Consider the following 17,188-nt stretch of genomic DNA (forward strand, 5'->3'; position numbering starts at 1 on the left):
CCAGCACAAGACAACTGACAGCGTTATCTTCCCGAGGGGGAAAATGTTCAAATCCTACAATGTCGATGGCCCATAGTTCGCTGCTCCACTCAAAATTAAAGAATTGTCTGACATTAATGTATCATGCATGGCCAACTTTAGCAAAAAGAAACAAAACCAAAAAAAAACCACCACAAAGAAATTAAACTGTAGATGAATTGTAAAAAAAAAAAAAAAAGACAAAATATAAAATGGTCAATGAAAATATAAACAAATGAAACAAATATTAAAATGCACAGGTCCTAACAATGACATACTATCTTGTCTCCATCTTTCTGTTGTGTGTCGCCAATACATTGAGTGACTCACTTTGTTAACAATTTTTTACAGATGCAGTCATAGACGAAAGTGTTGGCACCCTTAAAATTGTTCCAGAAAATGAAGGACAAGGGGCTGCTCATAAGTCTTGATATGGCTCTGTGATCCTATGGTAACGAATGTCACATTACATGAAAGCCTTATGTGTCAAATGTATGGTTTCAAAAGTTTGTGTTTGTTGCTTATGGCAACAGTGTTGTACGCACGCGGGAAAACAAAATGGCGGAGTCTAATGCGATATTCACAGCAACTGAGAGCAGAGGAGTGATAAAATTCTTATTTCTGCAAGGAAAGTCCGTGAAGGATATTCTTGGTGATATGTCATAGACATTGGGGGATCAATGCCCTTCATATTCCACAGTTAAGAACTGGGTTGCCAAATTTAAAACGGGCCACTTCAGCACCACTGATGAGGAACGTCCTGGATGAGAGTGGTTGTTGTTCCGGAGATCGTCGATGCTGTGCACAACCTCATACTGGAGAATCGACGAATTTCAGCTAAAGCAATAGCAGACATCATGGGGATTTCCCGTGAACGCGTTTGTGTCATTATCCATGAACATTTGGACATGAGGAGGCTATCTGCAAAGTGGGTCCCCAAATGTTTGACAACAGATCAGAGAAGCTGCGAGTGATAACTTCCCGGTCCATTTGTCAGTGTTTCTGGACTGATAAGAACTTCCTGAATCGACTGGTCACTATGGATGAGACCTGACATGACACGTTGTCTTTTTAGTTTGCAGTTTCTTATATCTTATTACCTAAACCTTACCATGGTTTTATGCTAATGACATATTATTACCTCTTTCTGCTGTCTCTCCAGTTCCTTCATCCGAATCTCTCGGGCTTCGGCTCGCGCTGCTCTCTTGGCCGCCAATCGAGCTTCTGCCTGTGAAATCATAAACATAAGAAAACTTAATACATTTTCTACGCAATATAGGTTTCGTTCAGCTTCCATGGAAAATTATAAAGCAATTGACATGTGCCGCAATACGCAAAAATTGTAGCAACAGGAATTAGTCTACTGTCCATTTTGTTTCTCCTACCAGAACTTGTTTTAGTGTCCTACGGTTATTATATATACATAGCGCCATCAGTACAGTACATAAAACAGATATAAAAGCACATACACAAAACACTAATGTCTAAAGCTAAAGAATCCAGATAAAATGAGCAAGAGGCGTTAAATGAGAATATTACCTACACAATCTATTCTAAACTAAGAAATATCATGACCTGTGTGTAGAAATGTGGTAATCAGCTGTTATCTTGTGAGGAGACTAAGTTTATAGTTGAAGCTGCTTCTGTTTTTCGCAAGAATGATATGGTCCAGATCCAGAGTAAAGATATATTCACATTTGCCATATTTACGCCTTTCTGCTGCAACTGACGTTGAACATATAATGTAATTAATTACAGTATTAGGAAAGACATGCAGCAAAACTACAATTAAAATGACGCGTGAATATAAATTTGAAATTAATTCCCTCCACCAAAAATAACTACGGCTGTGTGCACACATTGCATGTTAATAGCATTTTTTTATGCCTTTTTTAGTGCAGTTTTGTCAATGAGAAACCAGAAGTGTAGTGCACATGTTGGGTTTTTTTCCTTGCAGATTTGTTGCAGAAAATAATATGCAGCGTGTCAATTCTTTCATTGTTGTGGTCTACATTTTTCACTATTGAAAGCAATGACAAACATCTCCACAAAAAATGTAGCAAAAAACACGTTTAGGCTATGTGCGCACGTTGCGTTCTATTACGCAGCGTAAAATAGTCACTGCATGTGCGTCTCAGAACGCAGCCGAAAAGCTGCGTTCTGAGACGCATTCGGCAGAACGCAACGTGCGCACATTCCTGCAGAATTCATGCGTTCTGGATGCTTGCTCTGCCATAGACAGAGTGGGAAAAGCATCCAGAGCGCACATTTTTGACAGTGCGGTCCCACTCGGCTCTGCTGCATCCCCATAGACTTTCAGCAGAGCCGACTGGGACCGGAATGTCAAAAAGAGCACATGGCTGGCTGCGGGAGACAGCCGCGCGATCAGAATGAACTCGGATGAACTTCACCCGACGTCATTGTGATCACGTGGCTCTGTGCGTGTGCCGCGGCTTGATTTGCGGTCACAGGTGAAGGACTCACCTGTGACCGCAAATCTGAATGACTGCAGTGAGCCACGCAGGTTACCCACGGCCAGCTCGAGTCCTCCACCCGAGACCTGTGGCCGCGGGTAACCTGAGAGACGTCCCCGCACACACCCCGACATTCCCGCACACATCCTGAAATTACCGCCTACATCCCCGCACACATCCCGACATTACCTCCAATATCCCCGCACACATCCCGACATCTCCGCACACATCCCGACATTACCTCCGATATCCCCGCACACATCCCGACATCCCCGCACACATCCTGACATTACCTCCGACATCCCCGCACACATCCCAACATTACCGCCGACATCCCCGCACACAACCCGACATTACCGCCGACATCCCCGCACACAACCAGACATCCCCGCACACAACCCGACATCCCCGCACACATCCCGACATTACCGCCCACATCCCCGCACACAACCCGACATCCCCGCACACAACCCGATATCCCCGCACACAACCCGACACTATAGCCCTCATCATCACTGCACACATCCCGACATTACCTCAGTGACGTCCCCACTGACAGCGCGACTCACTTCAGTTTCTGCATGGAGCGGACAGGAGCGGCGGTGTTCTATTGCAGCTCCGGTCAGCTTCATGTAGCAGAGCTGGATGAGTCGCGGGACCTCGTGGATTACGCCGGACCTGGAGGGGTGTTTGGGGATTTTAATAAAGTGGTGAAAGAGGGTGGTTTTTGTCTTTTATTTCAAATAAAGGATTTTTCGGGTGTATGTGTTTATTTACTTTCACCAGGTTAATCATTGGGGGTGTCTCATAGACGCCTGCAACGATTAACTAGGACTTAGTGGCAGCTATGGGCTGCTGCCATTAACTCCTTATTACCCAGATTGCCACTGCACCAGGGCAGTTCTGGATGAGCCGGGTACAGTCCCGGGACTGTCGCATCTAATCCATGCGGCAATTCCGGGCGGCTGCTGGCTGATATTTTTAGGCTGGGGGGTGCGCCATAATGTGGGGCTCCCCATCCTGAGAATACCAGCCTTCAGCCGTGTGGCTTTACCCAGGCTGGTATCAAAATTGGGGGAGACCGCACGCCGTTTTTTTTAAATTATTTATTTATTTTACTGCACTACATAGACCCGCCCACCGGCGGCTGTAATTGGTTGCAGTGAGACAGCTGTCATTCAGCATGGGGGCGTGTCTGACTGCAACCAATCATAGGCACCGGTGGGCGGGGGAAGCAGGGAATAAGAGATTGAATAATGGGCGGCCAGCATTCAAAAGCAGGAGAGGCCGCCGCAGCAGTGACAGCTGTGCAGCTGATCGGTGAGTATGAGAGAGGGGGGAGAGGGATAGACCAGCAGAGAGAGAGAGAGACCGACCAACAGGGAGACACAGAGACTGACAGACCGAGAGAGAGACCGAACCAATAAGCACAAAAGAAGTGACATGTCACTTCTTAGAACGCGTGCTTCGGGCAGCAGACGAAGCGCTGCGCTCTAATACGCCACGTGCGCACGGCTCCTACATAATCTTTATAGATTATGCTGGGGACGCAGGACGCATGCAGTTACGTTGCGCTGCAGATCGCAGCGTAACTGCATGGAAATACGCAACGTGCGCACATAGCCTTATGCTTTTCGTTTTTCCTAGCAAGAGATGCAGAAATGTCTGCAACCAAATACTCAACATGTGTCCATACCCTTGCAGACACACCTACAACTTGAGGAAGGACTCTACTTGGCAGGAATGCAAATAGAAATAAATCAAGGGGTCCTGTAGCAGAAGGTCTATTTGGACCCCCTCCACATACTTCCCCTCCCATAAAAATATTCAGGCCTTACAAAGAGATTTTCCTTATATTGAAGCCCCTACAATCCCCTTTCATTGCTACCATGAAGTATGATGCAAACCAAAATGCCCCCCAAACACTATGATACCAACACAGTGAATTTCTTCACATGCACACTATGCTGACCATTTTGTATCCACCCGGAAAAGTATGGTGACCCCAAAACAGTAAGGTGCCCCAAGTGTAACTCCCCCACAGCCCTGGATACAATATGATGGCCCCAACGCACCCCTCCACAATTGTACGATGGCCCCAACACACCCCTCCACACAGTATGATGGCCTCAACACACCCCTCCGCACAGTATGATGGCCCCAACACACCCCTCCACACAGTATGATGGCCCCAACACACCCCTCCGCACAGTATGATGGCCCCAACACACCCCTCTGCACAGTATGGTGGCCCCAACACACCCCTCCGCACAGTATGATGGCCCCAACACACCCCTCTGCACAGTATGATGGCCCCAACACACCCCTCCGCACAGTATGATGGCCCCAACACACCCCTCCGCACAGTATGATGGCCCCAACACACCCCTCCGCACAGTATGATGGTCCCAACACACCCCTCCGCACAGTATGATGGTCCCAACACACCCCTCCACACAATAGGATGGCCCCAACACACCCCTCCACACAATAGGATGGCCCCAACACAACCCTCCACACAATAGGATGGCCCCAACACAACCCTCCATACAATAGGATGGCCCCAACACAACCCTCCACACAATAGCCGCACATTGCCACTGCGCATGCGGCGCTTAAACGGCGGTAATTATGAACATTATTTCTGTGATTATATAAAGTGAGGCTCACCATACAGGATCACACGGCCCCCCGAGGAAGCATTGCGAAACGCGTTGGGGCTTCCCTCTCTCTCCACAGGACTCTCAATCCAGCAACTGCACCTGCACCTGCACTTTATTTATGGGTAAGCGTTGTCCCTTGTGATTCATAGGGTTGGGAAAATTTTCCCTTTTACATAGGCCCCCTTGGGCTTCCCTAATGGATATCTCTGTGCATGATTTTGGCCAATCATCAAATACATGGGGACATTATACATACCCTTATATTGTTATATGCTGCTGAGGTCCTAAGCAGGGAATACTCTGGTTCCTTATCTCCATTCACTTTATGTGTGTTTCACTATTTTCTTATGTAATATGATAGTGCTTCTTGTTGTAACTTTGTAATTCTCAATAAATAATTTACATTACTATAGTTGCACCCTCTATTTACTTATTATGTGTGGCCATAAAAAGCTCAGCTTTTTTCCTTCTTCATGTAACTTTATTCTGAGTGGCCCTTTACATACCATTGAATATCCATCTCTTATCCTTTTTTTCTGCCCTCCACACAATAGGATGGCCCCAACACAACCCTCCACACAATAGGATGGCCCCAACACAACCCTCCACACAATAGGATGGCCCCAACACAACCCTCCACACAATAGGATGGCCCCAACACAACCCTCCACACAATAGGATGGCCCCAACACAACCCTCCACACAATAGGATGGCCCCAACACAACCCTCCACACAATAGGATGGCCCCAACACAACCCTCCACACAATAGGATGGCCCCAACACAACCCTCCACACAATAGGATGGCCCCAACACAACCCTCCACACAATAGGATGGCCCCAACACAACCCTCCACACAATAGGATGGCCCCAACACAACCCTCCACACAATAGGATGGCCCCCACACAATAGGATGGCCCCAACACCACCCTCCACACAATAGGATGGCCCCAACACCACCCTCCACACAATAGGATGGCCCCAACACCACCCTCCACACAATAGGATGGCCCCAATACCACCCTCCACACAATAGGATGGCCCCAGCACCACCCTCCACACAATAGGATGGCCCCAACACCACCCTCCACACAATAGGATGGCCCCAACACCACCCTCCACACAATAGGATGGCCCCCAACACCACCCTCCACACAATAGGATGGCCCCCAACACCACCCTCCACACAATAGCATGGCCCCCAACACAACCCTCCACACAATAGCATGGCCCCCAACACAACCCTCCACACAATAGGATGGCCCCCAACACAATCCTCCACACAATAGGATGGCCCCCAACACAATCCTCCACACAATAGGATGGCCCCCAACACAACCCTCCACACAATAGGATGGCCCCCAACACAACCCTCCACACAATAGGATGGCCCCCAACACAACCCTCCACACAATAGGATGGCCCCCAACACAATCCTCCACACAATAGGATGGCCCCCAACACAATCCTCCACACAATAGGATGGCCCCCAACACAATCCTCCACACAATAGGATGGCCCCCAACACAATCCTCCACACAATAGGATGGCCCCCAACACAACCCTCCACACAATAGGATGGACCCCAACACAACCCTCCACACAATAGGATGGCCCCCAACACAACCCTCCACACAATAGGATGGCCCCCAACACAACCCTCCACACAATAGGATGGCCCCCAACACAACCCTCCACACAATAGGATGGCCCCCAACACAACCGTCCACACAATAGGATGGCCCCCAACACAACCCTCCACACAATAGGATGGCCCCCAACACAACCCTCCACACAATAGGATGGCCCCCAACACAACCCTCCACACAATAGGATGGCCCCCAACACAACCCTCCACACAATAGGATGGCCCCCAACACAACCCTCCACATTCTATGATGGCTCCAAGACAACCTTCCACACAGTACAATGGCCCCAACACAACCCTAAACACTGTATGATGGCTCCAACACAATCCTCTACATTGTGTGATGTCCTGCACACCGTATTATGGCCCCCACTAGCCATCCAAACAGTATAATGCCTGACGCACCGACCTCCAAACAGCATAACCCCACATTTCCCAGTACTATGCTATAATAATCCCTCTGCCTCAGAAGGTAAGGAACTTAAATCATATTGGTCTCCAGATTTCAGATTAAACGGAACCGGTCATGTCACAAAAAGTTATTAACAAGCAGATATGGGAATAATCTGCAAGTAATGCCTGCTTTACACACTTCGATAAATCTTTCAATCCATCGTCGGGGTCAAGTTGTAAGTGACGCACATCCGGCATCGTTCGTGACGTATTTGCGTGTGACACCTACGTGCGATCAAGATTGAACGCAAATACGGTGATCGCATACACGTCGTTTATTCCTCATACACTGGACGTTTTGTTGTATGAACCTAGGCAATTGTAACGTGTGACATCCCTCATACGATTGTGATGTCTGAGGCTATGTGCGCAGGTGTGCGCTCTGCACCGCAGCTTCCGCTTCAGAGCGCAGCTGAAAAGCTGCGTTCTGAAGCGCCTCACAATGTCTGTCATTCACTAATCTCTGTCAGTCGGTCACTATCTCTGTCCCTCTCTCTCTGTCCATGTCAGTCTATCCCTCTTACCCTCCCTCTCATACTTACCGATCACCGATCCCCGGCGCGGCGCTGCACGGCATTCACAGTGCTCCGGCGGCTTTTACTATTTTGAAAAAGCCGGCCGCCCATTAAACAATCTCGTATTCCCTGCTTTCTCCGCCCACCGGCGCCTATGATTGGTTGCAGTGAGACACGCCCCCCACGCTGAGTGACAGGTGTCACACTGCACCCAATCACAGCAGCCGGTGGGCGTGTCTATACTGTGCAGTGAAATAAATAATTAAAAAAAACGGCGTGCGGTCCCCCCCAATTTTAAAACCAGCCAGATAAAGCCATACGGCTGAAGGCTGGTATTCTCAGGATGGGGAGCCCCATGTTATGGGGAGTCCCCCAGCCTAACAATATCAGCCAACAGCCGCCCAGAATTGCCGCATACATTAGATGCGACAGTTCTGGGATTGTACCCGGCTCTTCCCGATTTGCCCTGGTGTGTTGGCAAATCGGGGTAATAAGGAGTTATTGGCAGCCCATAGCTGCCAATAAGTCCTAGATTAATCATGTCAGGCGTCTATGAGACACCTTCCATGATTAATCTGTAAATTACAGTAAATAAACACACACACACGAAAAAATCCTTTATTAGAAATAAAAAACACAAACATATACCCTGGTTAACCACTTTAATCAGCCCCAAAAAGCCCTCCATGTCCGGCGTAATCCAGGATGCTCCAGCGTCGCTTCCAGCGCTGCTGCATGGAGGTGACCGGAGCTGCAGAATACACCGCCGCTCCTGTCACCTCCACACAGCAACTGAAGACAGCCGCGTGATCAGCTGAGCTGTCACTGAGGTTACCCGCTGTCACTGGATCCAGCGGTGGCCGCGGGTAACCTCAGTGACAGCTCAGCCGATCGCGCGGCTGTCTTCAGTTGCTGTGTGGAGGTGACAGGAGCGGCGGTGTCTTCTGCAGCTCCGGTCACCTCCATGCAGCAGCGCTGGATGCGACGCTGGACCATCCTGGATTACGCCGGACATGGAGGGCTTTTTGGGGCTGATTAAAGTGGTTAACCAGGGTATATGTTTGTGTTTTTTATTTCTAATAAAGGATTTTTTCTGGTGTGTGCGTTTATTTACTGTAATTTACAGATTAATCATGGAAGGTGTCTCATAGACGCCCGACATGATTAATCTAGGACTTATTGGCAGCTATGGGCTGCGATTAACTCCTTATTACCCCGATTTGCCAACGCACCAGGGCAAATCGGGAAGAGCCGGGTACAGTCCCAGAACTGTCGCATATAATGTATGCGGCAATTCTGGGCGGCTGTTGGCTGATATTGTTAGGCTGGGGGGCTCCCCATAACTTGGGGCTCCCCATCCTGAGAATACCAGCCTGCAGCCGTATGGCTTTATCTGGCTGGTTTTAAAATTGGGGGGGACCGCACGCTGTTTTTTTTATTTAATTATTTATTTCACTGCACAGTATAGACACGCCCACCGGCTGCTGTGATTGGGTGCAGTGTAACACCTGTCACTCAGCGTGGGGGGCGTCTCACTGCAACCAATCATAGGCGCCGGTGGGTGGGGAAAGCAGGGAATACGAGATTGTTTAATGGGCGGCCGGCTTTTTCAAAATAGTAAAAGCCGCCGGAGCAGTGTGAATGCCGTGCAGCGCCGCGCCGGGGATCAGGGAACGGTGAGTATGAGAGAGGGCTGCTCAATTCAGTTACTCAGGAGTTTAGTGGTCACCGGTGAGCCCTTCACTGGTGACCGCTAATCAGGGCGTGACACAGACAGAGCCGCAGCATGACAATGAAGTCGGGGGAAGTTCACCCGAGTTCATTCTGACAGTGCGGCTCTGTCTGTGTCTGCTGTCATCTGCCATTCAGCTCTGCTACATGGCTGTCTGTGTCTGCTGTCAGCGGCCATGTAGCAGCGCTGAATGGCAGATGACATAGTAAAAACGCATCCCTACACATTACACACGCTTGGTAAGTCAATAAATTAAAAAAAAAAAAAAAAAAAAAAAAGGTGCCCAATGCATACGTCACAGAACACATGATCTAAAGGATCGCACACAAAATTGATCAATTTAACATAGACTACTAATGCATGTGTGACAGCAAATGAACGACCTACGTGCAATCTCATTCAATCGCATATGCAACCTGGGCGTGTCACATCGCATACGAGATCACACACCTAATTGTAAGGTGTAAAGCTGGCTTTAGAGTTCTAAATCTGCCTGGCCATCAAGTAAAGCCCAGCTATCAGGAAGAAATGAGCTTTATTCCTCCTGGCAGCCTCGGGCTTCAAGGCAGAGGCACGGCCAGCATGGCTTCAATCATGGCTCAGTACATTGTGAGCGGCGGCTGTAACTGCACCCTGGCACGCTATATCGGCTCAGCACTGCATGAACTGAGGAGCCAGCTGCCAGTCAGTGCCAAATCACGGTTACAGCCGCCGCTCACTATTTACTGAGCGGTGACAAACTGCACCGGCCGCACCTCTATGCTTCTTACTTCACTCAACAAGGAATTTGTGACACTGTTTGCTTTGGATTGTTAATAGTATTACATCCTAAAGAGCTCACCATATTTCCATAAAAGTCAGAAAGCTTTATCAAGGAAAAGTATATACAAGAATCCTGTGGTAGAAATCTAACCAGTAAGTTTGTAAGTGTGGATTCCTAATGCCAAACCTATTATCACACTGTACTGTGGAAGCTTATTGGATTATTCCAGTTGTGTGCGATCTGAGCAGTTTTCTACCATATAGGCAGCAAATGAAACCTGACCATGCATACAGTGCTTCCCTAAAAATAAGGCCTACCCTGAAAATAAGCCCTAGCATGATTTTACAGGATTTTTGGAATATGCTTAAAATATAAGCCCTACTCCAAAATTAAGCCCTAGTTACAGTCAGAGTCAAAACACACAATTTCTCAGGGCACCCACTCTCTTAGGGACCCCAACATTTGTTAAGATTGTTTAAGGACCTTTGATGACTTCACAGTCATGTGACCAAAGGTCTCTTAATTGCAGGAGTCTAGAAGAACTGAACAGGAGACATGCTGGTATGCAGGACTGGCATTATGGAGAAGGGAAAGCAACCTTGGCAATTTCACAGGGCCCCCATTCTACTAGGGGCCCCAGCGTTGATATCCTGTTAAGGCCCGTTTCACACGTCAGTGAAAAACACTGACGTTTTTCACTGACGTGTAAAACACGCACATGTCCCTCCGTGTGCCGTGAATTATGGCACACGTGGGTTGTCCAAGTGCAATCCGGGCTCCATTCTCCGTGGCCCGTGATTGCACTTAGAAATCAACTCACCTGCACCCGCTCCTGCTCTCCATGGTGCTGATCGCTCCCGCGGTGCAGCATCTGGCCGGCGCTGACCCCCCGCAGCAGCTGCTTCCGGGTCGGCTGTGTCGTGCATCATGAATATGCACGACAGTAATGAGCCGGCTCAGAAGCAGCAGGCAGAACAGGCTGCAGAGAGCGTCGCTGGAGCCGGGTGAGTTAAAATGCTTTTTATTTTAGAAGCACGTTTTTTTCTGGCACGTGTTTCACGGACCACACCACTGCGTGGTCTGTGGGACATCAGTGATGCCAGAAAAAAATGGACATGTCTCCGTGCGGCAATCACGCACACGCGGGTACGCTGCACGGAGACATGGTCAGTGAAACATCACTGACGTGTGAGCAGACCCATTCATTATAATGGGTCTGCGTATGTCAGTGATTCTGGTACGTTTAAAAAAAAGCACAAACATACCAGAATCACTGACGCGTGAAACAGGCCTAAGACTGTTTAAGGACCTTTGTGACATTATGTCATGTGACCAAATATCTTTTGATTGCAGCCGTCTAAAGCTGAAGATGATATGTATGTGCAGTGTGTTTGTGGATAGATAGACACTTTCTATCCATCCCTATATATATATCCTTCCATCCATTATCTATCTATTTATTTATTATTTATCCTCTAATAGATAGAAGGATAGACAAGAGAGAGATAGATAGATAGATATACACACACACACACACACACACACACACACACACACACACACACACACACACACAGGGTTTGGAGAGTTATCTTGACGTTCCAGATCACAATATTTGTCACCAAAATCCAAATCAATATCAGAAACTTTAGCGGTGCAAATATTTCCATTTTCTGTCTGTAGGTTGCACTCCTGTAGCCGGCTCATTGCTGTGAATGTGTGCAAGCCACAGTCTAGAGAGCGGTCAGGAGAAAGTTGGGTAGCAGATATTCTTTGTGTCCCCCATACATATTCATCCTCAACCTCTCGTGTTCTGACTGAGGGGCAGCAGGCCAGTGTCAGAGAACAAAAGTCAGGCATTTTGAAATCCAAAAGCCCAATCTTTCTTTTTCACTACAAAATTAGGGACAACGTCATATTAGTCTGGTTTCATGGAAATTGTTGGATTCAATAGAGATTAATCCAATGTAAGGCCATCTGTACTGAAGAAAAAAAAAAACCATAAATCTCCTTGTCTGTGAGCTCGGTTTAGTATCACATGCTACCTAGGCTGGTTTCTGGCCCGATATAATTCTCCTAACGCACCAGACGTCTATCTAACGAAGACAAGGTGGCAGACTACCCGGCCTTGTGTTCACAGGGGCTAGCGAAAAGGGCCTGTCGGGGTTGTGAGTGAGGTGTCGCACCGGAGGTTGCGCAGCCCGCTCTGTCTCCCTCCCCATGCCCGCATGGATAGGAGGTGTCAGTGTAACACTGCGCCAAGCTGACCTTATGTACCCCTTGGGAGTACGAAACGGCACGAGTTGGTGGAAGTGACGAGGCCGTATCGCAGGAATCCGGCGTATTAGAGAAATCAGGGTGGGGCTGCGAGGAGCGGTTTAAAAAAATTAACATCAAACTAAAATGTAATGAAGTTTCAAAACACCCCTTCAAACACACACCACAGAAGACAGTAGGGCATGCGCTCGATTCTGCAGGTGCAGATTTCAGCCGTGTCAAAAAGTGAAACCCATGGTCAAATCTGAACCAAAACCAATCTGATGTTAAAGGGGTTATCCGGCTTCTTTGACATTTTTTTTTTTTATTACCCTATGGGGCTACATTGGGGCAGGTAAGTAGATAGAGACCACTTACCTGCCCTGCTGTCAGCCCCTCTCCCCCGGCTCAGAGCGGTCATGTGACCACTCCTGCCGCGATTTTGCTGCTTCCGGTCATTTCATGTCAGCATGGGCAGGGCCATGTTGACATGCAAATGTGGAAACAGCATGTCGCCTCCCTGCTGGGTGTCTGCAGTTTGATGAGCCCCACCCCCTTCCCTGCACCCTCCCACACATTCCCCCGCACCTCTTTTACTCTCCAGTAACCTCCCCCTGCACTGCTGTGGGGTCCGTGACCTGGGGGCGGGGCCTGGCGACAGCTGCCATGGTGTCAGCTCCAGCACCGGGCCCCTGCTTAGGATCACACATTCAAATGTACCGGCATCACAGATCACCGATGCCGGTACATTTGAAAGTGCTGATGAGAAGCAGCGCAGCGCTGCTTCTCATCACTGTCCCTCCCGCTGTCTGTGCTCTCTTCAGCACAGCGGTGACGTCACTACTGTCCTGATATATCCAGAGCACAGACAGCGCGCGAACGTGCAGGAGCGGCGGGGACAGAGGAAGTGTGAGTATGTACTCCCTACATGTGTTCCCGATGGGGATGGGGGGGATGGGGATGGGGGGGGTTGCAGAGCCATATGTGTGCGTGTGCAGAGCCATATGTGTGCGTGTGCGGTGCAGAGCCATATGTGTGCGTGTGCAGAGCCATGTGTGTGCGTGTGCGGTGCAGAGCCATATGTGTGCGGTGCAGAGCCATATGTGTGCGTGTGCAGAGCCATGTGTGTGCGTGTGCGGTGCAGAGCCATATGTGTGCGTGTGCAGAGCCATGTGTGTGCGTGTGCGGTGCAGAGCCATATGTGTGCGGTGCAGAGCCATATGTGTGCGTGTACAGAGCCATGTGTGTGCGTGTGCGGTGCAGAGCCATATGTGTGCGTGTGCAGAGCCATATGTGTGCGTGTGCAGAGCCATATGTGTGCTTGTGCAGAGCCATATGTGGGGCTGTTATTTGCAATGCTGTAGTGATACCAGGTCAGTGCTGGGGAAGAATACTGACAGGGAATGTGTGTGCAGGGGGCGGGCAGGGGATGGGGCTGGACACTGAGGCTGGGTGGTGACAGCTCTGACTGAGGTTCAGCACAGGAAGTGGTCATGTTTGCTGGATCTGAATGTAAACAAAAAATAACAATGTAGGTGTGATTTATATGACAATACAGCACAGATAAACTCAAAAATTTTTGTTAAGCTAATGTCGGACAACTCCTTTAACGCACACTTTCATTTTGGGTTTGCTTCAAATTTCTCTGCAGAAAACCTGCCCTGTGTGAACACGGCCTTAAAAACACTGGACTTGGGATTCCTCAAAATATTTAATTTTGTGATTAGTTTTGTGTCAGTTTTAAAGGGAAACCTCCTAAATGTAGAATCACCGCAAGGACAGATCACCTTGTGCATTCATTCACCTTTCGTAGATCATACAATTAAGAATGGGGCTCTTTAAAAAGGTTAAATTAAGAAGAAAGACGTACACCGGGGGACAACCCATAGGAAGGAAGACAACTAAATTAACATACACATTTTACTAACACAGGAAACCTCGGAATAACTGTGGCCCCCTAACAGTAAGCACAATGGGAAGGGTTAACCCTGTCCATTTCACTTCTGCATTGCGTAGATTGCATACAAGCAACACTACTGCCGTTGTCCTCTTCTGTCCAGCAATCAAAATTCTTTTGATCTATTAAGTTTTAACTATTTCTGCAAAACGTGTGTAGACTGCATGCATTCATAAGTAAAGTAAAACAACTGCCCCTTTATGTAACCTCATCGTGGAGAGGTGACCTCTGCTAGGAGCAAGAGATAGAAACCAACAAAGAGAAAGTTTCCACTCAAAACCTTCTGCATAGCTGGGCAATGCAAGGTGCACACTCCGTTTGGGCACTTAGGCTGCTTTCACACATCCGGTTTTTGCTGTGCGGCACAATACGGCGCTCAGCAGAAAAACCGCAACCGCATAGACTTGCAATAGCGCCGTATTGTGTCGCATGGCCTTGCGTTGCATCCGGTTTTTGCCGGATGCGGCATATTTAGCCCATGCGGCGGCCGGATGGAACGTTGCCTAGCACGGTTTTTTTGTGCGGCGAAAAAAACGCATCGCGCCGGATCCGGCACGATTTACAATGCAGGCCTATGGACGCCGGATGCGGCGTCCTGCGGCAAAAACCACATCCGCCCGCCGGATGCGGTTTTTTTGTGCTGCACATGCTCAGTATCAAGCCGCATCCGTCAAAAAACGGACAGGCCGCATGGGAAAAACTTATGCAATGGATCCGTTTTTTCGCCGCATCCGTTGCATAGGTTTTTGAGCCGGATTGAGCCGCACTGCTAAAACCGGATGTGTGAAAGCAGCCTTAGCTGAAAGTATATGCCAGTGGATACGGTACTTAAAGGGGTTTTCCTATGAACAAAGTTAATTTTAATCAATAGATCCTGGAATAATAATAATTTCCACAATTGGATGGTTTTTATTTAAAAAATGTTCCTGTACGGAGATAATTTTATATATGTGCCCCTGTTATCTACTGTGTAATGGCCGTGTCTGACTATACAGGGGCATGGTCTGATCATACCACATCTCCTGGGCAGGGGAGAAAGTTATATATTATATTATATTATATAATATAATATATATTATATAATATATATATACAGTTAGGTCCAGAAATATTTGGACAGTGACACAATTTTCGCGAGTTGGGCTCTGCATGCCACCACATTGGATTTGAAATGAAACCTCTACAACAGAATTCAAGTGCAAATTGTAACGTTTAATTTGAAGGTTTGAACAAAAATATCTGATAGAAATTGTAGGAATTGTACACATTTCTTTACAAACACTCCACATTTTAGGAGGTCAAAAGTAATTGGACAAATAAACCAAACCCAAACAAAATATTTTTATTTTCAATATTTTGTTGCGAATCCTTTGGAGGCAATCACTGACTTAAGTCTGCAACCCATGGACATCACCAAACGCTGGGTTTCCTCCTTCTTAATGCTTTGCCAGGCCTTTACAGCCGCAGCCTTCAGGTCTTGCTTGTTTGTGGGTCTTTCCGTCTTAAGTCTGGATTTGAGCAAGTGAAATGCATGCTCAATTGGGTTAAGATCTGGTGATTGACTTGGCCATTGCAGAATGTTCCACTTTTTTGCACTCATGAACTCCTGGGTAGCTTTGGCTGTATGCTTGGGGTCATTGTCCATCTGTACTATGAAGCGCCGTCCGATCAACTTTGCGGCATTTGGCTGAATCTGGGCTGAAAGTATATCCCGGTACACTTCAGAATTCATCCGGCTACTCTTGTCTGCTGTTATGTCATCAATAAACACAAGTGACCCAGTGCCATTGAAAGCCATGCATGCCCATGCCATCACGTTGCCTCCACCATGTTTTACAGAGGATGTGGTGTGCCTTGGATCATGTGCCGTTCCCTTTCTTCTCCAAACTTTTTTCTTCCCATCATTCTGGTACAGGTTGATCTTTGTCTCATCTGTCCATAGAATACTTTTCCAGAACTGAGCTGGCTTCATGAGGTGTTTTTCAGCAAATTTAACTCTGGCCTGTCTATTTTTGGAATTGATGAATGGTTTGCATCTAGATGTGAACCCTTTGTATTTACTTTCATGGAGTCTTCTCTTTACTGTTGACTTAGAGACAGATACACCTACTTCACTGAGAGTGTTCTGGACTTCAGTTGATGTTGTGAACGGGTTCTTCTTCACCAAAGAAAGTATGCGGCGATCATCCACCACTGTTGTCATCCGTGGACGCCCAGGCCTTTTTGAGTTCCCAAGCTCACCAGTCAATTCCTTTTTTCTCAGAATGTACCCGACTGTTGATTTTGCTACTCCAAGCATGTCTGCTATCTCTATGATGGATTTTTTCTTTTTTTTCAGCCTCAGGATGTTCTGCTTCACCTCAATTGAGAGTTCCTTAGACCGCATGTTGACTGGTCACAGCAACAGCTTCCAAATGCAAAACCACACACCTGTAATCAACCGCAGACCTTTTAACTACTTCATTGATTACAGGTTAACGAGGGAGACGCCTTCAGAGTTAATTGCAGCCCTTAGAGTCCCTTGTCCAATTACTTTTGGTCCCTTGAAAAAGAGGAGGCTATGCAATACAGAGCTATGATTCCTAAACCCTTTCTCCGATTTGGATGTGAAAACTCTCATATTGCAGCTGGGAGTGTGTACTTTCAGCCCATATTATATATATAATTGTATTTCTGAACATGTTTTTGTAAACAGCTAAAATAACAA

At 47.7% G+C, this 17,188-nt stretch overlaps 1 protein-coding gene across 15 annotated transcripts in view; it reads right to left on the reverse strand.

Annotated features, from left to right (window-relative positions):
• LRRFIP1 (LRR binding FLII interacting protein 1) overlaps window positions 1-17,188 on the reverse strand; it is a 193,995-nt gene that overhangs the window by 89,101 nt on the left and 87,706 nt on the right. For all 15 annotated transcript variants that reach the window (XM_075317511.1, XM_075317501.1, XM_075317502.1 and 12 more), the window contains exon 2: window positions 1,160-1,246. In XM_075317511.1, the coding sequence (XP_075173626.1) occupies window positions 1,160-1,246 (87 nt within the window). The remainder of the gene's footprint in view (window positions 1-1,159; window positions 1,247-17,188) is intronic.

This window comes from Anomaloglossus baeobatrachus, chromosome 7, assembly GCF_048569485.1.
Source record: "Anomaloglossus baeobatrachus isolate aAnoBae1 chromosome 7, aAnoBae1.hap1, whole genome shotgun sequence".
Classification (NCBI taxonomy): domain Eukaryota; kingdom Metazoa; phylum Chordata; class Amphibia; order Anura; family Aromobatidae; genus Anomaloglossus; species Anomaloglossus baeobatrachus.